Genomic DNA, 24,643 nt, shown 5'->3' with positions numbered 1-24,643 from the left:
TGGGAGCAGGATATTTTAATTTGGATCATTCACTGGGAGCAGGATATTTTCAAAGCAGCTCATGGTCCTGAACAGCAGAAACCAAACAGAACCAATGGTGCTGATGAAGCTCGACAAAACAGAAGTGAGCATCGAATGTCTGCTCATTTTGTCTAAAAGCAGTAATAGAAAGCAGAAGCACCTCAGATGTTAAGATAAAAAAATCAACATTCCAAAAGCTACAGGCAAAGTTGGTGGTAAATCTTAATTTTGTGCAAAGATGAACATCTGCAGTGGTATTTCAAATTACTAAATCACCAAAGAGACATTTTTCCATTTCACAATATTCAGTAAAACTCATTCCAATCTCAAATTGTGGCCATATGTGCAATGCGTGGTTGGTTATTTAAATAACTCATTAGTTGAAGATTGAATAAAAGATAAATAAATCATTCATGCACATGCACAGAAGCTGAACAGTTGGACAGAATCCAGACAAGCATTTTTAGAAATTTGTCTCAAGAGATCTGGATGAAAGCAGAGTCCATATGGTGGAGGCTGTTATGCCAATGCTAAGAAATTTGAGGTATGATAGATTTGGATTTTTATGTTTACAAATTAAGAGATGCAGAAGTTAGGCAGGAACCTGATCCGTGTCTCACTCTGAATTGAGTTCTTCACATGATTCTCAAGAGTTTGTGGACTCAATCGTGAAAATTCATCTTGCTGGCAAAGTTAGTCAGGTGGAGGGCCAAGGGAAAACAACATAGTTCATTGTGCCATAGCAGAAAGTCTCAGATATATGTACATTCTTTTCAAAAGGTCTCCACTGTCGGATGGGAAAAAGCAGTGCAGAGGTAAAATGTGAAAATCACCTGTTCAACATTCTTTGTTTCTTCTGCATCAATAGAATTAAACATGTGGTAAAATCTCTCAAACATTAGATTTTTTAGGTTTGGGACCATACAAATGATGGTATTGTTGGGACTTTAAACTGATTCAAAACGTTAAGCCAAATGTAGCTTTCATCAGGAGTCAGACAGCACACAAGAGTACAGTGCATATTGTAATGCTAACAACGGCCACCTCCTGCACCAGTTACAGCAGAAAGAATGCTTTTAAAATGGTGTTACACTGGTGTTACTGTTGAATTTGAATATAAAGTCAATAACCTGATAAAGCCACATAATCCTGTGCATTAGAGTCTGGCCCAGTCTACTCTCTCCCGGGGATCGTTTGAGCCCAGCCTCACACACAACAGGCACGAAGATGACAGGCGCAGACAGAGACGGCCGGGCTGCATTTCAAATCCCACTGCCAATTGATTGTAATTTTGTGTAATCCCCATGCTCAGCATGAGAGAAGAGGAATACATTTTCTGCTGGAAATGAATTAGCACGGGGCGAGAGATAAAATGGATGTTGGCGAGCGCACCTGAACACAGGAGTTAGACCATAATGAGATGGTTTCACTGCCTCTGGACATTTGTTGTATTGGCTGAGTTCAAAGTGCCAGTGAGGTTCCAGTCAGCAGGCTGAGTGAAACACTATTTATTACAATCTGGTGCAAAATAAGACATTACCTTACGGGAGCTGTGTGTGTAGTGACTGTAGAAATAAATACTAAATCAACTAAATGTGACAGGAGGAAACCCAACTCAAAAATCTAATAAAACAAATTCATGAAAAATTCATAGCAGCAGTAATTAGCCATAATGTATGATTTGTTTCATATACAATGTCAATTTAATTCAACAAGGCTTTGTTTTTAGGATATTATACTTATTTATGAGGATGTCCCGCCCGGTGGGCAGGGCCAGACTTCACAGATTGAGAATGACTCTTTGATGAGAGTTCAGATGACTACAACTGAATCTTTTTCTACAATGGAACACTCCTGGACAAATTAGGGATTACACTGACATAAAACATTTAACTTATATATAATATATTTTAAATGGCGCAAATGAAGTGAAAAAGATTTAAACTCCATACTCTTTAATTCACATTACAACAAGTTCATTTTACAAGGCTACCGCACATCAGAGAGTAAATATATACAAAAAGTGCTGCTGCCATTTCACAATCACGGTCCAGACAGAAAACATCCCCTTCACCAACTTCGTGGAGCTAAAATATTCCAAACAGTGCAAAAAACCTTAAACACCAAAAATGTAACATAATTAATAAATGACAAACATTTCCTATGTAATCCAGCAGTGGTATTTTGATGTTCAAGATCATAAAGTAAAGACAAAAATGACAACAGCTTCAAGTACAGTATAATAGTTCATATAATAATTTAACTGTTCAGGTGCAACCAAAGAAAAGTCGTGAATAAGTGATATTTAAACAGCAGCAACAAGTGGGATTAAAATCAATAATTTACAGAAGCTGCTATTCTTGGTACTGGCAGTTTTCCTTGTCGAGATGATTCAATGATTTAAATAAGAAATCGCAGACATTACATTATTTTGGAACTGTCAGGGGGCCGACCTAGACACCTGCAGTAAAGTGTCAAGAATAGATGTAATACATAACACTAAATCTGGCCTTTTCAAAGACATAATCTCCTGATCTAATTAAACAATCAAACTGAACGTGTTGATAACTTGAGCCTGTTCAAAGAGGCGCAGTTTAAATACAGACTTCAAATGTCCCTGTTTCCAGTGTTGGTCCAATGTATATAGTGCATGATGGGTATTTGATGTGGATGCAGGTTGGCTCAGAGCAGGTCAGGCAGGAGGAGGCCCGGCGGCTTGGGCTCCACACAGTTAATCCAGAAGTTGGCACAGCTGGCGTGGTACTGGTGCCCGCCGTACAGCAGCTTGAAGTTGTCCGTCTCCGAGTTGAATGCCTAAAATAAAAGACCAGACAAAAGACACATAATCTAACAAAATCATACCCTTAGTAGACAATGCAATAGACAACACTTATTGTAACTTGTATGGATTCCTAAATTAGGTTACGCTGTGTTTGAGAGTTTGACATTGTAGTATTTACTACTTGGGGCAAGCATATTCTTTTACTTTGATCAGTTCAGAGCACACATTAGGGCTGGGCAATATTGACAAAAATGTATATCCCGATATTTTTTGGGTAACAGAACATTTTTATTTTTAATAAGCCCCTTTGTAAAATGTTTTACTATAAACAATATACTCAATATTAAAAATGTGCATATCTTTGAAAAAATAAATTCAAGATATTATCTCAAATTCGTTATATTGGACACCCCTTCCACACAATAAGGCCAAAGATAAGATTTCTCACTCTTTCCCCTCTGATTCAAAGGCCTAGGGATAAATTGAGAAGCTCTGCAGGTGTATGTTGTTGTTGTTGTTAGTTTTTGGTTATATTTACATTGCTGCTGAAATAGTGAAGCTAGAGCCAGAGAGGCAGTGAATCATTGCCTCCCACACACGAAGACATGGGAAATGCACAAAGCAACAGCTGCATGTAAAGTGCCTTACACACCATTAAGTCAGACACATCTACACCTGCCACAGTGGAGTCCACAGCTTTTCTCCAAATGAATGACACTTTTCCTCTTGCAGTTGGTATTTCGCTCAAATATTTCACAGCAAAGTCATAGCCTAGTTATTCCAACTTTGACATACACTTGAAGTGAATTGTGCATTAAAATGTACTGCATCTTACAATACAATTGAAAGCATCTTGTTTCCAATTCATCAAAGTAATAACAAACATGAATATAAAATGCAAATAATTACCGATGACCTCTTGTCATTGTCTCTAGTCAATGCCTGAAAGCAGAAAAGTAGTCAGCTTATGGCCACAGACTCATGAAATGCAGAGAAAAAGGTTAAAGGAAAGTGATGGAGCAAGCCCGATATTTAAGTAGTTCCATCACCAAAAGAATCTGTGACATTGAGGAAAAAAAAGATAATAAAGCAATTCACCTTAATGGGCTTGATACGCCTCTTCATTCACTACACACTACATATTATAGCTCCCCTGGGGTCGACGGACAGAAGTGTGGCGGCCAATCTGCAGCATTGGCCCTTCCAACTACCACCACTCACACAAGGCAAGGTTTGTGAAGTGTCTTGTTCAAGGACACAACAACAGTGTGCACTGGTCTGAGCAGGGTTCAAAACAACCTTCAGGTTGGTGGAGTTACAACTAAGACTTAGACTAAACAGATCTGGAAGTTAAATTGGATAAAATAGGAAAACTATGGAAAGAAAGATGGAACTCCTGTAAAATGACGGCGAGATTAAGATTTATAAGACTGTTGAAGCAGAAGCCATTAAGCTGTGTGCAATGGGATGAGACATGAGCATTTCCAACCGTTACCTTCGGGTTGAAAAACATATCAGTTCTTTCAATAAAAGACAATGCCACAATTGGTGGCTGTAGCCATGAGCAGTTTCTCTGCTCCATAATGCTCAGAGGGATTTCTCCACATGCATTTACCAGAATGGCTCGGCCAAAAATGTAATTAAAATATGAGTTATTAATCTTTGTGCGAGTGGCTCAGGGACACTTCCTCTATAAACAGAAGGAAATGTGAGTGGAAATGTGTACCACGTCTATTGCCAGCTGCACTCCCTGCTTGTGACTAATGGATAAGCCACATCTGCTCCAGACCAAGATGCCTCTCCAGCCGCTGGCACATCCATCTTCAAGAACAGTGTGACCCAGCAATGCCACCACCTGCCCTTTCAAGTCTGCGGTCTAAACATGCAACTTAAGAGGCCAAACACACTCAGTGATAGTAACCAGGAGTGTTAAAAGAAAATAAATGAGTGTAAGCCACAGCTAGAATGAGGTGAAAGAAAAAAAATGACAACTGCCCATGACAAAGCTTTAAATGTTTTGATTTTGAAACAAAACTATTGAGCGCAGCACCAAAATGACTATTCACTTGCACACTGTTTGAAAAACACATTGGACTTAGAAATGTAAGGAAGACTCTGGTCAGGGTCTAGCCTCTGGTGCTGTGTGCAGAAAGACAACTGTTGTTCATTAAGGGAAGTGCAGCGGCAGTGAAACCTGTCACTTTGGTGTCTGCGGGGTGTGTGGCAAGAGGAAAATAGGCCCCTAGAGGATCCCAGCAGGAATGAGTGAAATTAAATTTGGTTGACAGTTTGGAGTCCCATACTCGTTTTAAAAGGCGTCCAATAGTGCTTTCCTCTTTGTTCTGCAAAATGATTCAAAGAAATGTAAGACGATTCCAATATGGGTACAATTATAGAGTGTTCATTTTTGTCTCGTCCCAACCAGAGACTTAATAAATTGTATTGCCATTTTTTGTGAAAGATCAACACAAAGTGGCACACAGCTGTCAACTGGAAGGAAGATTATACAGGATTTCCAGATTATTCATTTAGAAGAAAATACTGAAAAGTGCATTGTGCTAAAGTATTCAGCCTCTTTTTCCTGAAATGTCCTGCTGATTGCTGAAATATTTCATGTTGACCTAAATATTCAATAGAGTCCTCCTGTGTGTAATCTAATGTAAGTATAAATGCAGCTGTTCTGTGAGGAAGTTTGTTACGAGGATGTTGAGGAGCAAACAGCATCATGTAGGAACACACCGGACAGGTCAGGGATAAAGTAGTAAGTAAGTTTAAAGTGGGTTTGGTTCTACAGTGGCACAACTACAAACTGATCAAGACATGGCCATCCACCAAAACTTAAAGGTCAAACAAGGAGAGCACAGCCAAGAGGCCCAACTCTGGAGGAACTGCAGAGATCCACAGCTTAGGTGGACATGGAACAACTATCTGTCCTTTGTGAACGAGTGGCAAGAAGAAGGCATTTTTGATAAACAGCCATAAGAAGCAAACATGTGGAAGAAGGTGCTCGAGTCTGATCAGACCAAAACTTAACTTTTGGGCACGACACATGACTCTGAACACACCATCCCCACCGTCAAACATGGAGGGCAGCTTTTCTACTGCAGGGACAGAGAAGCTGCTCAGAGCTGATGGGAAGATGGATGGAACCAAAGACACAGTAATCTTGGAAGAAAATCTGTACGACAACAACCCTAAACATACAGCCAGAGCTACAATGGAATGGTTTAAACAAAACATATTCAAGTGTTAAAATGGTCCAGTCAAAGTCCAGACCTAAGTCTAATTGAGAATCTGTGGCAAGAGCTGAAAACTGCTGTTCACAAACGCTCTTCATCAAATCTGACAGAGCTTGGGCTGTTTTGCAAAGAAGAATGTGCAAACATTTCAGTCTGTTGGTGTACAACGCCGGTAGAGACGTACTGTACCCACGAGACTGGCAGCTGTAATAACAAAGTATTCACTCAGGGCTGAATACTTTTGCACAGTTTAAAAAAAAAAAAAAATCTGGAAATCATGTACAATTTTCCTTCCACTTCACAATTATGTGCTGCTTTCTATTGCGCTTTCACACAAAAATGTATTTAAGTTTGTGGTTGTGATGTAACAAAACATGGAAACGTTCCAGTGGTACAAATACTTTTACAAGCCACTGTATATTGCAAATGTACTCTACTATATAATCATGAATGAAAATAATATGAATATATATATATATTTTTTTTTTATATATAAGAACGTACCTTGCTGCGAGCATCTACATTTAGAAGGCACACCCCACAGGCCAGCTCCTTGGCGTTCTTGATGCCAGGTCGCAAAATACAAGAGGAAAAATCTAGAGAGGTCTCATCAGGCTGTGGAAAAAAGATAATAGATAAGTTCATAGAACAATTATAGCCAAGATCCCATTAAAACCAACTATATTCTCAAAGCTTAATGACTAAGACTGAAACATAAATGAGGAAAGAAATCATGTGATTGCATTTTGCCTCGCTGAGACTTAAGAGTCTGTTCACTGAAACAATATTAACCTCTGCAGCTGCACAGAGCCATCTGTTTGCTTTAGAGACGGCCACAGACAGCTGAATGGATAAATCTATACTGTCCTTGTCATTCTGTCTGATCCCAGCATCGGGCGACCACAAAATACAGATACATCCTAAATCAATACATCATTGATTTAAACCTAATGGACACAAAGACTCAACATTTCATGTAAGTATAGCATTTCAATGGAGGACATACACAGATGCAATGCAATAATTTATTTCTGTAGGTCCATCTCACCACGAGCTTGGCCAGTGACATGAATCCTATGAGGTTATTCCACACTCGGCTGATGTCTTTCAGCAGCTGCTGCAGTTTTTCTGAGCACACTGCCGTAGCTTTGATGCCCAGCTCCACGCGGCGAGTGACGCGATACACTTCCACAACACCTAACACAAATAAATGACTGTTACTTTTGGTTTGTCCTCATAAAGAAATCTCCAAAATGTCTGTTTCACGGAGTACATTTAAAACAAGAAGGACAAAGTCTATTTGCTGTTGGTTGGATATCAGCTATTAGCTTGAAACTCGTTTATAATACATCATGTTTTATTAAATGTTTTCTGAAATGATATAAATGACAGATTTCTTACCAAGCAGGTACTCCATGCCCTGAGCAGACTGGATCACCTCAGTGCAGACAGATGAGCTGCTGATGCTGTTAAGTGTGTTGTTAGCTTTGGTGATGACCTATAAGTAAACAATGACCACAGGGAAGGCTTTATTACAAATTCAATTCATTCAAAACCCAAACATGCAACTTTCTGGCACAAACCTCCAAAGCACATTCTAGACATCTCTGCCACTCATATGCATGGCGTTCACTCTCCTGAGAAACAAACCATTGATCAGAATTACCAAAAAAGTATTAAACAAATAACGGTAAATACAAGTAGCGCAGATTTGTCTCACCTCCACTTCCCCGGTCAGGTCCTTGTATTTGTCCCTTATAACAGGCAGGGCAGACTTCTCATTCAAGGTGTTGGATCGGTCCCTGAAGTGCTGCTCTGGAGCTGGAGACGGAGGTGAACGCCCAATTTCTTTCTCACCTAAACTGTGACTTCTCTTATGACAACCTAGAAGGACCAGGAAAAAAACAATTCTAAGAAGCGGCACCATTTTTACAGACATTTAGATTTGGAACGTGCTAGGCAGTATTTGCAGCCATGAGCTTGTTTGTTTGCAATCATTACACTCACTTAATTAGTGACCAACTATAATTACCAACCAGCTCAAAATTTAGAAATTATTTTTTCTTGAGGGCTCACAGATCTGTCAGACAGGCACAACATGCCCTGGCAATAAGATGCTAGTCCCTTTTTATTCCTGTGAGACAGACGTCAGCGTGTGTGTGAACAGGTAATGCACCTTCACATCACCCAAAGAGACATAGCATCCTTTTACTTTGTCAGTGGATATTAGCTTTACATTGTTTTTTAAAATGAATGGCTTAAAGATTGTGCCTTTCCAGAGCGTGCTATGGTTTGCAATCAGTGAACTACACCAATATCAACAGTGCCATCTTCTGCCTAACTGTGTTAGTGCAGTGCCCATGAGCTCAGAGCTGTCATATGTATTTTGCAGCAATCAGGCTTGTTTTACTATTATTGATGAAGGTGGTTGCGATGTATTTAACATTTCAAACAAAGCATCACACACTCAGGTTGCACATGTCAATTATTTAAGTTTAAGTTTTGGCTTTATTGCGGGCAAAGAGATAACAAGATTATAAGTTACAATTGTGTGTGGAATTAATCAAAAGATCGACAGATCAAGTCATGTGAAATCATCAATTATTTGGGTGGGTTTTTGAGTCAATGTGGTTTTGAGCAGAGGTTAGATTTAGGAGGAAAAAACTGTTATTATAAAGTGGCACAGAGTCTATATAGTTTATGTTCATGAAACCTGAAATACTAAAAGCCTATTTTAATTTATTTTTTGGAAAGACCAAATGAAATCAAATTGAAAATTGAGATCAATTAATATGATATATTATTTGATCAATATTTTCATATTGCCCGGCCCTAAATTCATGCCTGATTGGTGTGACATGTCATACATATAAAAAACATAATCCCACAAAATGTCACAAATACTGACCTTGAACCGATAGGTCAAAGGTCGCCAGCTCATTTATGATCATCTCCTCACTGGACTTCACTTTGGCTTGGGTGCTTGCTTTGAGGAAGTCTGACTTCTCAAACTTGGGCTTGTCTCCTTGAAAGGCCCCAAACTCATCCAGGGCCTCACTCTGGGTGCCGTCTGAGCCCGTCTCTGTGTTGGCAGCCGGAGAGTCGGACTTCTCAGACACAGTGCTGGCAAAGTCCCCAAAATCATCATCGTCCTCAGCACCAGCACCAAAATCTGTGAGAGCTGCAAACTTGTCAGAGGTGTTGTCCTCAGCGGGGAAGGAGGTGGTAGACTTCCCTAGAGAGGTGCCTGTGATGTTATCAGAGCTACCAAAGCTCAACTCCTTGCGGCGCGTGTCCAGACCATGTGACTTTCTGTCAGCAGAGACACATTCCTCCCGCTCAGACCAGTCGTAGTTGGCCAAGGTGCTGAGCGCAGAGGTCTCGAAGCGGTCGAATTTCATGTCATCTCCGTCTGTAATGATAACAGGCATACAACAAGTGGTTCCTGGAGTAATGGAGATATGTGGATTAAAAAAGAAGATTACCATATGTGGTTTTTCACTTATTTACTATTAAACTACAGCAAATGTAGATCCTTATTTTATTTTGTGCTTTATTTACATTTTTTATTGTTAAAAAATATTATTGCTGCAAAGAGTAAAATGCAGCAAATATCTTTTTGAACAATAAAAGTAATAAATAATATCACTGACAAAAAAACATTATTTGTATGTATTTTTGAGTTGTATTTTGTACAAATTGTGCTCTACAAATAAATTATTAGATTATTTGAAAATGGCTATGTGGCATTTTTTTAACCTATATTTTTGGAGTGGTCTCATATACAGAACAGTGGTTAGGCCAGGGGGGAGTTGACGAATAAAATACAAGTCTGAGTACACTAAAAATGAGAGAACGACATTATAACCTGGCTAAAAGCTCATAAAAGTCTATATTTACATAATAAATAAAATAAATAATGTCCTTTAAGGAACTAATAAGAAGTACAGCTGTTTCTGTCACATTATCCTTGTGTGATTTATAGGGGTCCAGTAGCAACACATTCAGGTAAGTGTTTGTTAATGACTTGGTACTGGGGCAGACTATAAGCATAGTTTTGTTCAACAGGTCGAGAATCATTAACAAAAGCAGGCGTTAGTGTCTTTCTTTTGACAGGTGTGAGGAACATTGAAGTTGCTGTTGCAAAATGACACATGAGCACACACACACGCACATGCACACACACACACACGCACACACGCGCATACACACACGCGCACACACACACACGCGCACACGCACACACACACGCGCACACACACACGCGCACACGCACACGCACACACAAGCACACGCACGCGCGCACACACACACACATGCACACACATGCACGCACTTGCACACACACATGCGCACACACACACACATGCGCACACACACACACATGCGCACACACACACACACATGCGCACACACACACACATACACACGCACACGCACGCACGCACACGCACGCACACGCGCACACACACACGCGCACACGCGCGCACACACACACACATGCACACACATGCACGCACTTGCACACACACATGCGCACACACACATACACACGCACGCACACACACGCACACACACGCGCATATGCACACACACTACAGTCTGCTTGGGTCTTTTCAAGAGGAATTTGTGAAATTGACAAGGACCTACTTCTGTCTGCCTTGTGTAACTGAATAATTACACGTGCAAGTTTAAAAAGGACAAAATAAGACGCTTTGTGTTGCAGCAATTCCAACATAAATATTTATTACAACAACATGAGAGTTAGAGAGAAAAGCGTCACAAAGTAGTAAAAGAGCTCTATCAATACAAGAGGTTTGTCAAACTAACACTTGAAAAGGTAGGATTTAGAGTACAAGGGCATGCAGAGTCTGATAAAAGTAAGAAAACAAACTGTAAAAGGAAATCACAATTGATTTTGGAAATTAGAAGCAGAAACCAGAATGAGAAGGCACATTCACAGCAAGTCAGTTATTCTGGGAAGAAGACAGACTTAGTTTTTTTCAATTTTGATGTAAAGAAAGAGAACTGAACAATTGAAAGCCACATTGATAAGCTCAAGGTAGAATTGATTAACCCTTTGAGTGCCTGCAGGATTATGTTTTATTATACAATACAGAGCCTAGACATGTGTTTTCAAAGGAATGATTGGTTAAATTTCTGTGCTTTGACTGAATTTCTAAAGTTTTTCAGGCACTCAAAGGGTTACAGAAAACAAAATAGCAACCTTTCACCAGATGTCAGAGGGCTATTTTTACATCCAAGATTCAAAGGTTAAGAAAAACATTAACATGAAATAGATGTCTATTGCTACAGAGATTGTTTGTTAGCAGTCCCAAATGCACAGATGAAAGCAAAGACAAAGTTGTTTAAGATAGAGTAGATTTGACATGTGGATCCTAATTTATTGTATGTGACATATCACATGTATCATTCCACAATCAAAGCGTATATTACTGTAATAAAAATACTATTTCATCTTTATACATTTCTCTCTGAATAAAAACTTGCAATACTGTTATGCATAAGCTTGTAATAATGTTCTTGTCAATTTCACAAATTGTAAAGGCAGGCATACTGCAGCAAAGAGCAAGGCAGGAAGGGCAATACAGACTTGAACAATGTGTACTAGTGGACGGTTGCAACAAGTAGTAAATCCATGCTATTATAGCGTATCACAGCGAGTAATACTGCTCCATTATAAAATGAGTGTGGCCCTACTGTTTGCTGCAGTTCATGAAAATACAATTTAAACACACACTCTGGTCTTAACACTGTTATAGTCCTGTATATTCAAATAAAGGCCAAAGAAAGTCATTGTACTACATGGTATGGGTACAGAAATAAGGCATAGCGCTTTTGTGTTTCTCTGATAAAAACAATTTGTGTTGTTTAAAGTTACAGACATGTGCAATGAAGAATACTAAAGCCTACACTGCATGCATATTGTGGGATGAACAGTTAAATGATCAAATCCTTGGTCAAATTCTTGATCAATTATTTGAATGAAACATTCAATGATTTGAATGTACAGGGACTTGCCGACTTGAGTCCCAATACGTCCTGAATGTTTTTGGTGGAACATGAGCCATGAAAAATGAGAAGTGTCATGAATAATTGACGACTGGAGGGAAGGGAGCAGCGACGAGCACAAGGGGTGGACTGAGAGTGGGTTTCTCTACAAAACACTGAAATTATCCAACAGACTGAATTTAGAACAGACATACATTTAGAGGAAAACGAAAATTAAAAAGTACAATCAGACAAGTAAAATACCTGAAATACTGAAAAACTAATACTGTTATTAGAGATAGCTAGAGATAAATTATCAAAAATACTGCTTTCTTTACTTATTCAAAACAGATCTCAACGGCATCCAAAGTGTTGACAAAGGAGCGTAACAATGCACCAGTAAATGGCTCATTTCTACACTACTCTTTCAGTAAACAACAGCTTTTTCTACTAAACTTGTCATTTGAATGACAATAAAGTAGCCTTTGTTCATTGGTATTCAGCCCTGCCCCTGTCAGCACCCGATGACCGGTTAATAATGAGCACACACTGCACTGTCAGAGGAGAAGCAAAGTACACTGAAGCGACAACAAGCACAAGACAACACACTTATCCTCGCCAAAGACAGCAGCTTTGACCACTAGGACCTATGGCTGCCAACACACTCACACATTCAACAAATACAGAGATCAGGATGACATTACTGATGCAATTACAATTCCATATGAAAGAATAGGGAAATTAAGTGAATTACTTAAAGTATAAATAAATAAATATATAAATAAATAAATAAATGTGACAAATGATAGAATGGATTATATGGAATGTATATGAAAAGTGATATGCTTTAAGTCAAAACTGTCCTGGGTTTTTTATCCTATCGTTACCATTACCTCCATTACCCAAATACGGAACCATTAATAGACACCAGGTCTTTGAGTGCACTAAAAGAGTGCCTCACCAGAGCAAGCGCACTAGCTCCTCACCTGTAGCGGGGGGCTGGTGTGAGGAGAGTCCTGGCAGGTCCAAGGAACTGTCCGACATCACGTGCTTCAAGTCTCCGCCAACATCGTGCTTCAGGTCCAGTTGCACCGAGAGCGCGTCCTCAGAGTCATCCTTTCCTACGCTGCTGCCCCCGATGGACGGGAGATCCAGGGATTTGACAGAGGCACAATCCTCCTTGGTGTGTTTGAATGCAGCCACTTTGTCCACTAAAGTCTTTTCGGAGGCGCCGAGGGCTGTGCAGAACTTGGATGCTTGAAAGTCTGCAAAGTCATCATTGTCACTCTTTAGAGAAGAGAAAGAGCCCCCGCCGCTCTCTTTTGAATCATCGTAGGTCAGACCACCCTCTAGAGACAGCTGTTTGAACACGTCATACTTGTCTGAGCCTTGCTGTGACCTAGGGGCCTCTCCCTGAGTCCCTGCACTGTTGTCTTTAGTTTCTTTACTAGAGTTACCAAATGCCATAAAGTCTGCAAAGTCATCTTGGTGCACTGTGGAGCTGCCTCCTGCCTCTGCACTTGAGGCAGCCTCAGAAGAAGAACCAAACAGAGCAAAGTCACCAAAGTCGTCCGTGCCTCCAGACAGGGGCTTAGACCCACCTGGAAGGAGCACTAAGGAGGGGGGCACAGACACAGGGGAAAATATGCTAGATTTGGCCTCTGAGGAGCCAGAGACAGAAGAATGAGCAAGAGAAGAAAACAGGTCCAGGTCGGCCATGTTGAGTGGGTTTTTGGGCTGAGAAAGAGTCACAGCTGGCTGCTGCTGCTGTGGGAGGTGCTGTAGAGACTGAGAAGTAGGAAATGTAGAGGGAAAAGAAGGCTGAAAGATCTTGGCTTGTTCTGAGGGGTCTAGTGGAGAGATGCTGTCTGCGGTTTTAAAGTCTGTGAAGCCATCATCAGCGCTGACGGACTTGAAATCTGCAAATCCTTCCCCTGTGAAAAGAAGAAAATCAGTAAATAACCATCAGTTATATAATATTATTTACAATACCTAATGCTGAACAACCTTTTGCTAACTTTAGCGGAGCAGCGGAGTGCACTCATGACATAACATTTCCAAAAGAAAATGTGCTTTTGTATGAAGCAATTTCACTCAAAAAATGTTGATTAATAGATGGGAGAAGACCGAATTTACAGTGTTTTCCCTTTTAAGACATGCTTGCATTATGTATAGATGTATATGTAAGAAAATAAGGACTAATGTTGGAATATGTGATAATAAAAACCTGTAGAACACACGGAAAGTCCACAAAGATCTAGCTGTCAAAAACTAGACATTCATAACAAATAAGTCGACCCTGTAAAAAAAATGAAAGCACTTTATCACACAACAATTCAGGGTAGATTTTTTTGGTATGACTTGATCAGGTTTTGTTTCTATTATAAATAATAGGTTACAAACATATGGCTTTGGTTGAATGTATGTTTGCTCGTACAGACTTGTTATTGAGTAAGATATTTATGTATTAAATGGTGGTGTAAGACAGGAGAGACAGCTAATGGGCTCATCAAGGGGACAGAGCCTGACAAAGGCAAAGCAAAGGTCACTGCAAACACGACTTACTGGAGCCGAGAAAGCGATCTTCATCGGAAACTGTTCTAATGAAATAGGCATGGGAAAAAACACTGATATGAACAGGGAACACTGCAGGCTATTCACAATCAATACATATGTGTGATGTCTAATTCAACATATTTTACTAAACATAAACCCTACGTGCAGGGACGTTCACAAGCATTTTGAGGAGCAGCTGCTCTACAATGAAAAAAGGGCACTTCCAGATGGCTTAAAATGAATTTATGCATAGCAAGTTTATGCTTATTTAGACAGGACTTTAAGGTGTGTACCAGTTTAGTAGCAAATCCTGGTGCAATAGGTCTGCATGAGCTAAAGGGGCTGGGAACAAATAAGAATCAAAAGAAAATGGGGGGGAAAAGGGTGTGTATGGGGTTTGGACGGACAGACCCGAAAACCTCTGTACAGAAGTACCTTTTATGAGAAGCTAATTTATTTTTTTATGTATTATATCAGCTCTTTTGCAAATAACATTGTGAATAAGCGGTGCATTGTCAAAAATATCAAACTGGCTATAATCTTCATGGATACCAAAGTGTTCTAGTCTTGCTATATGCTGTTAATGATTAGGTGAATTCACGCTGCAGATGGAGACAGCAGCTGGGATCTGTCCTGTGCACCTCAGACTTAGACAGACTGTGTCAGGGGGCACTGCAGAGCTCTGATGAGCAGGACAGCAGCAGTATTTGGCTGCTCTGAGTGGAGGGAAAGGGCACAGGTGGATTCGGGCACACACGAGCAAGAGACAAAAGAAGAGAGAATGAGCATGTAACAGCAGCTGATACTATTATTGTATAAACAGTTAAGCAATTTTACGTGTCATTTTCAAGGGATGAATAGTAAGCATAACAAATACTTTGACTATGAGGTCACTTAAAAGGGCACAAGGTGGGTGCTTGAGCACCACCTGGACTCTCCTTGTGTGCGTCTCTGCAGACATGAAGAGACTAAATGTCCCACTGTCCCAATTACACTGAATAAATGACCATCTCGGAGTCTACACCTTGCCAAGATTATTTAAAGTAAGAACATAATCGGCTGTTTTATACCAGTGCTTAGAGATTTTGTGCAAAAGCTCCTTACCAACTGGTTTCTTGTCAGCATTTTGCTCCAGCTGTCGAAACACACTGTATTTGTCTCCACTGTCTGGACACAAACAAACACAGCAAAGTTAAAATAGGCATAAAATCAAGCCGTTGTGGTCACTCTGTTTTCTTTTTGCAAAGAAGCGGAAATTATTCTGAAACACAATATTTCTACAACAAGAAAATCTTCTATCACAGTTTACAATTTTGGGAACGTACAAACCACAGTTTCTATAAGTACCTGAGGGGGGAGGGGTGGGCTCTGCCGGCTGCTCCAAAGACAGCTGCTTGAAGACGGCATATTTATCAGAGGATGAGGCCGAGCTGGAGCCAGACACAGGAGTCAGCATGGCTGGCACGCTGCAAGAAATAATAAAGTATGAGGCTTAATCCGTCAAAAGTAATTATTATAAACTGACTGTGGTGACAGACCCTGTGATGCTGTAATAAGCATTTAAATTATCCCTTCTGACTTCCTAATCATTTAAATACTTCTGATCTACAAATATTCTTAAATGTTGCCATAAAAAGATGCAGAGGAAGTTTTAAAGACTATATGGAATTTTTACTTAACCTACTTTCGAGATATTATATGTATCTAAAGTGCAAACAAAATAATTGACAAAGCAATGACTCACATTCATTGTTTGTAAAAACCTCGATGACACTTAAGCAGAAAGGGTTTACTGCCAATTCACAAACAGGAACTTGTCTTGGTGATTCAGTGCAACATAAAACAATGAACAATGAATAAGTCAAAAGAGAAACAATTTAAATCTACTATGGGATAAAAAAATAACAAGCTCTCAGATAAAAAATAAGAATAAAAATGTAATATGTACTTAATATGTACACACATTTACAGTCGAGTTTACAGATGTAGTGCAGAAAGTGAACAGTGCCGACAGTGAGTAGCGTGGCCCCATCCTCAAAGATGCTATAGAACCATATCATCCAAAAAGAGCACGTTGCTCTCAAAATGCTGGCCTTCAGGTGGTCCCAAGAGTCTCTAAAAGTAGAAGGTAGCACTTATCTACCAAGCTCCTGTGTTATTGAATCAGCTCCCTGACCATGTTAAAGAGGCAGATACGGTCTCTTCATTTAAGACCGGGCTTAAAATGCTCCTCTTTGAAATCACTAATCCCTCAGGCCAGTTAGAAACATAAATAAAACTCAACATTTTAGCTACACTGCCCTAGCAGCCACTTTGCAGGGGGAATTATGGCAGCTTATTTTTTTTATTATTAATTTAAACATAAGCACAAACAAAGGAACACGGCACAGAGAGCAACCAAATAAACTAATCCAAGATCTTTTTTTAAACTAAAAATTATAGCATTTTTTGTCCAGTGTATAAGTTCTATCTTTTTAAAAGTCTGTCAAAAAGATGCAATTTAAAATTTTGTCCGAATGTAATTTTTAAAATTTTTCGAATGTCAGTTATAATTTGGGTCCAGTCCTTGATCGTTGGTGCAGTTTGCAATTGTAATGTCCTTCTTTCCTGCTGCCAGGAGTATACGCCAAAGCTATTCATTGATTGTGTCCATAGCAGGATTTTTTAGGCCTGGTCTGTAGCGCTTTAATTATCCCAGTCCAATATTTCAGCAACAGGACAGTCCCAAAAGACATGGTAATGGTTTGCCTCCTAAATTTCCTGTAAATAGTGAGCAGTTTGACATGGTGGTGTGAAAAAAACTCTTCACGGAGCTCTTCACGGGTGTGAGAGCTGACACACAATTTAGGAACAAGAACAGACAAAACAAAGAGCACCGAAACGCCTGGAGCCTGGAGTTACAGAACAGTTACCGTGGTGTGTAATAAAAAGGCAATACTGCAGATTGATTTGACTACAATTCATATTTTTAATGTAAAACAAGCATATTATTAAGTGGAGATTAAAAAAAAAAAACTGGCCTGTACCTATTTTGTGGTTGTGGTGCGGAGAGGCTGCCACTAGATTCTCCCTGGAACTCAGTGAAAGATGAGTCTCCCGTCCCTGGTTTTGGCGCTTCTTGGAAGTCTTGAAAGTCATCATCATCCGTTTTTGTCGCCTGCTAGATTGTTCACAAGTGTTAAGGAGAAGGCATCAAATAAAACAACTGATATGATTGAGGAATTACCTGTGCAGGAGGAAAACTGGCAATGAAATTGGTGTTTGCGGGTGCTTGAGCGGGTGCCGCTATAGGCATGACAGATGGACCCGGTGTGGGCATGGACATAGACAACGGAGGAGGGTTCATCAGAGACTGCTGCGGGAGAACTGACGCCAAAGCCATGGCCAGAGCGGGCAAGTTAGGAATAGGCGGCGAGGGAAACTGATTTAGGATTTCCACATTCAATGATGGTAGGCCACTCTAAAAAATAGCATAGAGGTCAATTTTAAAATATATAAAACGAGCAATTCGTGCAATTATACTATCATATTACTGTAGAGCTAAAAAGTAACCAGATATCTTGACAGCATCTTGTTTACCTGTGCAACAGCAATGAGAGAGAGTACAGTGTAGAGCTCCTCTTTGGTCAACATGCCCGGTGTTGTGCGGTTGGCCGTTGCCCAGATCTGCCCCAGTGCTTCTCGAGGAAGTCCTGACGACATTAGAATGGGATAAAGCTTTGCCGTGTCGATCCCAGCTGGAGTCATTGTGAACTCAAAAACTTTTTTGAACATTTCTGAGAAAATAAAACAAAGACACATATGGATATAGGCTAAAGCACTTTTGTAGGTTTATTTAAATCAATATGCTGAGTTTTCAAAATGCTTACCTGGAACTAGGTTGTCGTTGTAAACCCAGGCAGGCAATACAGGTGGGATATGTTCCTGTTGTTGATACACACCAACACCTGTTGTGTCACATAAAAGTATAAAATAAATATATATTGATCAAGATATTTGTCATAGCTGTCCAGTGTCACATCCTTGATGTCGTATAGATTGAATACCTCCAATGTTATTTTCTGTTTTGAGAAGATAAATCAATCATCACCATAAATCAATACATATGAAAAAAATTGGCTGAGTAAAGTCAGACAGAGAGGAAAGCAACAAAACAAGAGTGAACCATTTAAAAGCAGAAAGCCAAGCAGAATCAGGCTCGGATGAATTGTGAATCAAAGTGGACCCGCTCACATGTGCCGGACAGTACAAACAAAAGCAGTCATCATTGTACTCTAGATGCAGTTCTAGAGTACATTGTTTCAATTGACAGACAATACCATCGCTGTAAGAGACCTGGCCGAAGAGAGAGGGAGCAGCCAAAGAAATTACATCCTTTTATTATCACACAGTTTGTGCATTGCAAGCTTTTGATATTAAAATGATTGAGTTTGATAGAAGGAAAACAGGGCAAAGCCATTAATGTGGGAATATGGCAAAAGAGAAGGGGATAGGCAGGGCGCCTAATAGAATAAGCACTTCTCTCACCACTTCCTCTACTGGTTTGAGAGGATGAGTCAGCAACTGGTGGTTGTTCAGGGGCTGACTGAGGGACTTCAGGAGGACTTTTTGTGGTGAAGATGGAACTCAAGTCCTCACTGGCAGCAGCCCAGTCCCTCGCTTTGGTGCTTGATTGGAATTGGGCTAAAACTTTATTCTGTGGACTCATTTCAACCAAACTCTGCTTTGACTTAAAGTTAACCTGGGCCATCTTATTGCCTGTGAGATCACAGGATGAGAAAAGCTTCTCTTCCAAGGACGGGCCTAAAGAAGTGAACGAGGAATACACTTAATAGGCTTAACAATATGAATGAGATATGAACATTTCTGTATAGTGCAATTGGTAGAATTATCCCATTAAGATGGACATGAGATAACTTCAATAAAAGCAGATTTGGCATAACAATAATGATCCATCCAAATGCCTTTGTTGTGCAATTAAGTGGTTGTGAGGGGGCAGGGAGTATGGAAGAAAAGTTACCTTGAAATGTAGCTTGGGAGGTGGTGCTGACAGCAGAGTGAATTGAAACAGAGGTTTGGGATGGAGGGGAGACAGAAGACACACCTGTCCTCAAGGAGGGGGACAGTGATGGCACTTGGGAGGATAGGTTAAGGGAGGTAGAACTGTTGGCAGGTCCCTGGACAAAATCACTAAACTCATCATCCTCAGAAAATTCAGTTTTAGAATTACGGGGTGAAGGCTGTGCGTGGGCCTGAGAGGTGAAATCAGAAGTGGAGGATGTGGAAAAGCAAGGGAAGGAAGCAGGCGTCTCTACAGGACCCTGAAAGTCACTAAACTCATCCTTCTCTTCTGACAGAGTTGAGAGGAGGGAGGGAGTGGAGACAGATGGATGTGATGGCGATGAGTCTGCAAAAATGAAGAAGCTGGTGATAACAATACAACAAACACAATGGAAAACAAATATGGGGATATTGTACATTCTTGTAAGGCAAGGCTGAAATGATTGTCAAATGAACATTAATTTCACAAATGTATATGAAAAAAACAACAATCATTGCGTCTTTATACCCACAATATTTCATACTTTATACTTACTATACTCATTACTCACATAATTTAAGAAGGTTCTACAGCAAATGTGATTGTGAGGGAATGGTAGAAATAATGTAAAGATACCTGGCTTCTTGCTTTGTGCTGACTGTGTAGGATGCATTTTAGCGTCGCGGCTGAAGCCATCTAGGTTTCCTTTTATTGCCTCCAAGGCATCATCACGGCTTTTCACTCCTGTTTGAGACTAAAACAACACTGTAACTATCACCGAATATTTGGAGAACGACAGTAGATAAAGTACATTTTGAACGAGTCTAACCTTGGGTTTCACACTACTCAACAGTCTTAGCTTCTGTTTCTGCTCCTCAAACTGTCGTCTTTTCCTGTCTTCTTCCAGCATCTTTTGCTGATGTTCAAGACGTTTTCTGTGGAGGGAAATGCACATTTATAAAGTATGTTATTAAACTACACTATGACATTAATGTTACAGTGTCTTACTGGTGTTCCTCAGCCATCTGTTTCTGCATATCTGCTGTATACTGTGGCCCTGCAGGTCGCATGCCCATGAACTGAGGCTGCCCCATGAACTGCATTCCAGAAGCCTGCATCCCGATGGCCATTCCGCCCTTATTGTTGAACAAGAATGGGCCAAAATTCAGATCAATTTTGTTTTGCCTTTAGTATTTTTTGTAGCTTAAATAATGCTACTTTTTTTTTAAATATACCACAAAAACCCACCTGCATTTGTATGGCACCTGGAGGCATCTGTCCTCCGAAATTCAATCCCATCATTCCTTGCATGTTGGGCTGCATGACCTGTACCATAGGGAAGCCCTGTTGTTGGGGCTGCTGCTGTTGTTGCATGGGCACCATACCTGCAACGACACAAAATATTGACTCACCAGCTTATATAAAAAAAAGGATAATCAACCGATTAACAGCTCAGGCTATAACAAATGCCTCATTCTGTCTGCAGTCCAAATTGATGTGTGTGTGTTTAAAATGTGACAAACTAACTGGCCTGATAAGCTGACACAAACGCTTGGCTTGTAAATTATTATAGCACATGAAATGTAATTATCTAAAAAATAGCCACTATCTGTTATTATTTTTGTTGCAGGTTTCGACTTTTCATGGAGAGACATCATCCTCTAATAGCGTTGGAAGATAGAATGACACAATTACCTTGTGATGGACCTAAGCCCCCTCCGACTGGAAACACAAAGCTGAGGAGAATTTAAAAAAAAAAAATTAACAAGTAAAACATTGTATTTGCTGTAAGTAACCTATTTGCTATCACCATATTCAGTTCAGTAAACATCAGGTTTGTGGCTGACTGGAGCCAGCCCACACAGGCCTGTGGCTATTTGCAAAAGAACTCATTAAAACTCAAATCCTTTGGCCTGGGCTTCTGCTGCATGAACTAGTGACTGTTGGTTGCTATCACTAATACAATAATACATTCACATTTCATTTATAAACAGAGATGAATATGTTTAATTATTGAAAATAAATTCTTCTGAGCATGATGCTCTTTAAGGGCTTTCAGATGCTGACATCTGTTGCCCATGAGACACGCAGCTTTCTAAGCTTTTATCTTGCACAATACTGGGCATAACTCTGTGGAACAGATTAACATCCACTCAAAGAGATAAGCAGCAGCATCAGCTGTGACGGCCTGGCTGCCATTGCCATAGCCTCTGAGGGACCCCTAATCATACAACTTCTGAATTAAAGATAAAATCTTGGTGAATATTCAATGATTTTCTAGTCTTAAATTTCTCCATGCATAATGATATAAATTATGAAAAGTAAAATTAGAATAAAAAATTGCCCAACCATAATGTTTCTTACCCTTAAAATTAATATGTAAATACAATTATAACAACGAGCCTAAAGCACAGAATCCAACAAGCTACATCATATTTCAAATGTTCACCATGTCCAAGGGAACAAACAGCCTAATCTGTTATGTCATGAAATAATGAAAGAAATTCAACAACTCCTCTGTTACAATACAGAGATGAATAAACATTAAAAGGACATGAGAGAGGAGTGTCTGAATTAGGGCTGCAGTCGACTGGATTCATTGACTAAAAGGGACAGTGGACAGTGAACCTGACAAAAGCTCTCTTCAGCATCTTCATGATCCGACCCAAACTGCACTCACAGGACCACAACCGTACATGAGTTCATAAGATAAGATAATCCTTTATTGTGCACACATGGGGAAATTTCATTGTTGCAACACAGGTAGATACAGAGGAACAACTTATAGGAAGTTCAAAAAACACTCTTAATAGAAGAACTCTAAAGAAAACTCTTATAAACAAAAACTCCTATAGCCAAAACCTCTCATTTCATAATAAGGAATGGAGGGGGGAAATAAATAAAGATAAAAATGAAATCAAAATGAAATAAAATAAATAAAAAAACAGCTAGCGTAAGACAAGATAATACTAATAATAATAATGGTAAAATAAACACAATTTTCATCAGTTATATGCACATGAATGTGACACTACTGCATGTGAGTACGACAGTAATTGCACATGAATATGGCATTGCACATGAATATGATGTTTTTATATGACATATAAAAACATATCATTACACAAGGTACTAAGAAACAACAGTGTATTTTATATGTAAAACAAATCAAATTAAAGTCATGATTCACTCCACATTATTCACGTTAGTCAACTGAAACACCATAAACGGATTAATTAACTACAAATCATAATAGAGATGAGCATCAGAGGTAGTACGAGAACTGTATTTTAGCCCACACCACCCCTCATGTCCTGTGCAAATAAGAGAACATGTTTATCCTTTACTTTGTTCATTTGGCAGTTTCCCCATTTTTATTCAGATCTGGTTAAAGTTTCACCTGTTGGATCGGTGACTTCAGCAAGTCAAGACACACGTAACAAGAAGAACACATCCATTATTTACACAGTCCAAAATCTGCCATGAATGAATGATGAGGTCTGTCAAATCCAGATGGCAGAATATTTCTCGAAAGTTACACATTGTCTATGGAAAGCATAGTTTTAAACAAGTGCAATGAAATGAAATATATCACACAGTGAGCAGCAGATGCACTTTAAAGCAGCAGCAGACAGTGGAGCTGACAGAAGACAATCAGCTGTTTGCAGGCCCTGCGCATCGTCACTGCACGTTTGCACAGCTCAAGGCAACAGATCAATCGCACGCATTAAATCACAAATGTGTCTCATGCAGAAAGTCATGTTTACAACGCCAGTGCTCAGCAGTGTCCATAATCCAGAACAGAGATCGCCGCTGAATTAAAACCCGCTCGCTAGCTTTTTACACCAGACGCTAGCTTGGCCATCTCATCACACAAGCCTACTCCGACTTAAAAACAAGCCCCGTTTCCATCTTGAGAACTCTCGGAAGTTAATCTGATTGTATCTATTGTATCAAACGTGTGTAAAGCATTCACAGATCACACTTTTTGGGAAGGGAACAGGTTTAAACGATCAAAATACCTGCCACCTCCCCCAGGTCCTGGTCGCAGCGCCATCTTGATGACAGTAATCATCGGATGACGTCGTCATGACGCTCGTGCAAGAAAAGCACGGTAATCCCTTCGTTTGGTCTTTCAGGCACTGTCTCTGAAAACTAGGGAGTTCATACAATCAAATATGTGATTTTTTATCTGGTGTATCCACGTGCCCAAATATAATGAATAAATAAAAAATACAACTACAACGACCAAAAGGAAAAATGAACCGTGCCTGGTGGTACAAAAAAAATCATGGCTAAATAGTTGTTGCCATTGTTGTTGCTATTGTTGTAATACTACAATTTTCCAGCAGAAGTCAGTGTTAAACAGTTTTTGCCTCGTCCCTTTAAATCCGATGATTGTTTGTTTGGCCGACCCACAGACGACACCAACTATTTTCATTTACAAGACTCGATCACGTAAGATCCTACAAGTACAAAACATAGAAAGGTGGGTTATGTACAATGCTGGACTACTTTGTACTCAAGTAGAAATAACTTGAATGATTTGACTGAAGTAGAACTTCAAAATAGTGATCTAAGAAATTACTATCTTTCTGGAAATGACGTAATTTATCATTTCAATAAATACTATTACTTACTAATACTATACAGAAATGTTGGAGACACATTGTCCCACAATAATGCCTTTTTTTGTCCCACTTCTTTTGCTAATAGTTCCAGTGTTGTGGTAACAAATTGGGAAAGGCCTAAATGATAATCTGAACCCAGTGACCAACATCTTAACTACTGTTTAAAGCATTACTGCCATTGTAGTTATTGTGCCATTCACTTGGCTGTTTCATTGTTACACCAATGACAAGGTGGAGCAACAAGTAAAAGGCTCTGTGCTCATTGTCTTAGGAGCTGCAGTGAAGGATTTACAGCTTAATTACAGTGGAGGATAACTATCCATCACCTGATCTTCTTTTATCCTTCCTTGTATCCCGGATC

At 39.7% G+C, this 24,643-nt stretch overlaps 1 protein-coding gene across 7 annotated transcripts; it reads right to left on the bottom strand.

Moving 5' to 3' along the window:
• Nucleotides 1-1,959: 1,959 nt before the first annotated feature.
• synrg (synergin, gamma) lies at nt 1,960-23,732 on the bottom strand. 7 transcript variants are annotated; one of them, XM_072464401.1, is made up of 24 exons: nt 23,674-23,732; nt 21,347-21,387; nt 20,900-21,036; nt 20,660-20,787; nt 20,481-20,586; nt 20,288-20,405; nt 19,631-20,017; nt 19,138-19,413; nt 18,480-18,557; nt 18,190-18,386; nt 17,837-18,070; nt 17,637-17,770; nt 15,958-16,076; nt 15,715-15,777; nt 13,041-13,988; nt 8,951-9,454; nt 7,763-7,926; nt 7,626-7,679; nt 7,444-7,540; nt 7,091-7,239; nt 6,547-6,657; nt 5,107-5,145; nt 3,713-3,745; nt 1,960-2,835 (listed from the first exon to the last, which is right to left on the bottom strand). In XM_072464401.1, the coding sequence occupies exons 1-24, from the start codon at nt 23,724-23,726 to the stop codon at nt 2,704-2,706; spliced, it is 4,302 nt and encodes a 1,433-aa protein (XP_072320502.1). In that variant the 5' UTR covers nt 23,727-23,732; the 3' UTR covers nt 1,960-2,703. The 7 variants fall into 7 exon arrangements, with proteins under 7 accessions (XP_072320502.1, XP_072320503.1, XP_072320504.1 ...); XM_072464402.1 differs by having other exon boundaries at nt 17,637-17,767; XM_072464403.1 differs by lacking the exon at nt 5,107-5,145.
• Nucleotides 23,733-24,643: the final 911 nt, after the last annotated feature.

Source organism: Eucyclogobius newberryi, unplaced genomic scaffold (assembly GCF_026437365.1).
Source record: "Eucyclogobius newberryi isolate DKJ021-1_F unplaced genomic scaffold, fEucNew1.0.hap1 SCAF_10, whole genome shotgun sequence".
In the NCBI taxonomy this organism is placed as follows: domain Eukaryota; kingdom Metazoa; phylum Chordata; class Actinopteri; order Gobiiformes; family Gobiidae; genus Eucyclogobius; species Eucyclogobius newberryi.
This window is presented reverse-complemented; position numbering and strand designations above follow the sequence as displayed.

Coding starts and splice junctions, on each gene's coding strand:
- synrg (XM_072464401.1), bottom strand. CDS start 23,726: ATGATTACTGTCATCAAGATGGCGCTGCGACCAGGACCTGGGGGAGGT. Junction 20,406..20,480: donor TGAGTAGTGTGAAACCCAAG/GTTAGACTCGTT, acceptor GTGTTGTTTTAG/TCTCAAACAGGAGTGAAAAG. Junction 13,989..15,714: donor TGCTGACAAGAAACCAGTTG/GTAAGGAGCTTT, acceptor TTCTTTTCACAG/GGGAAGGATTTGCAGATTTC.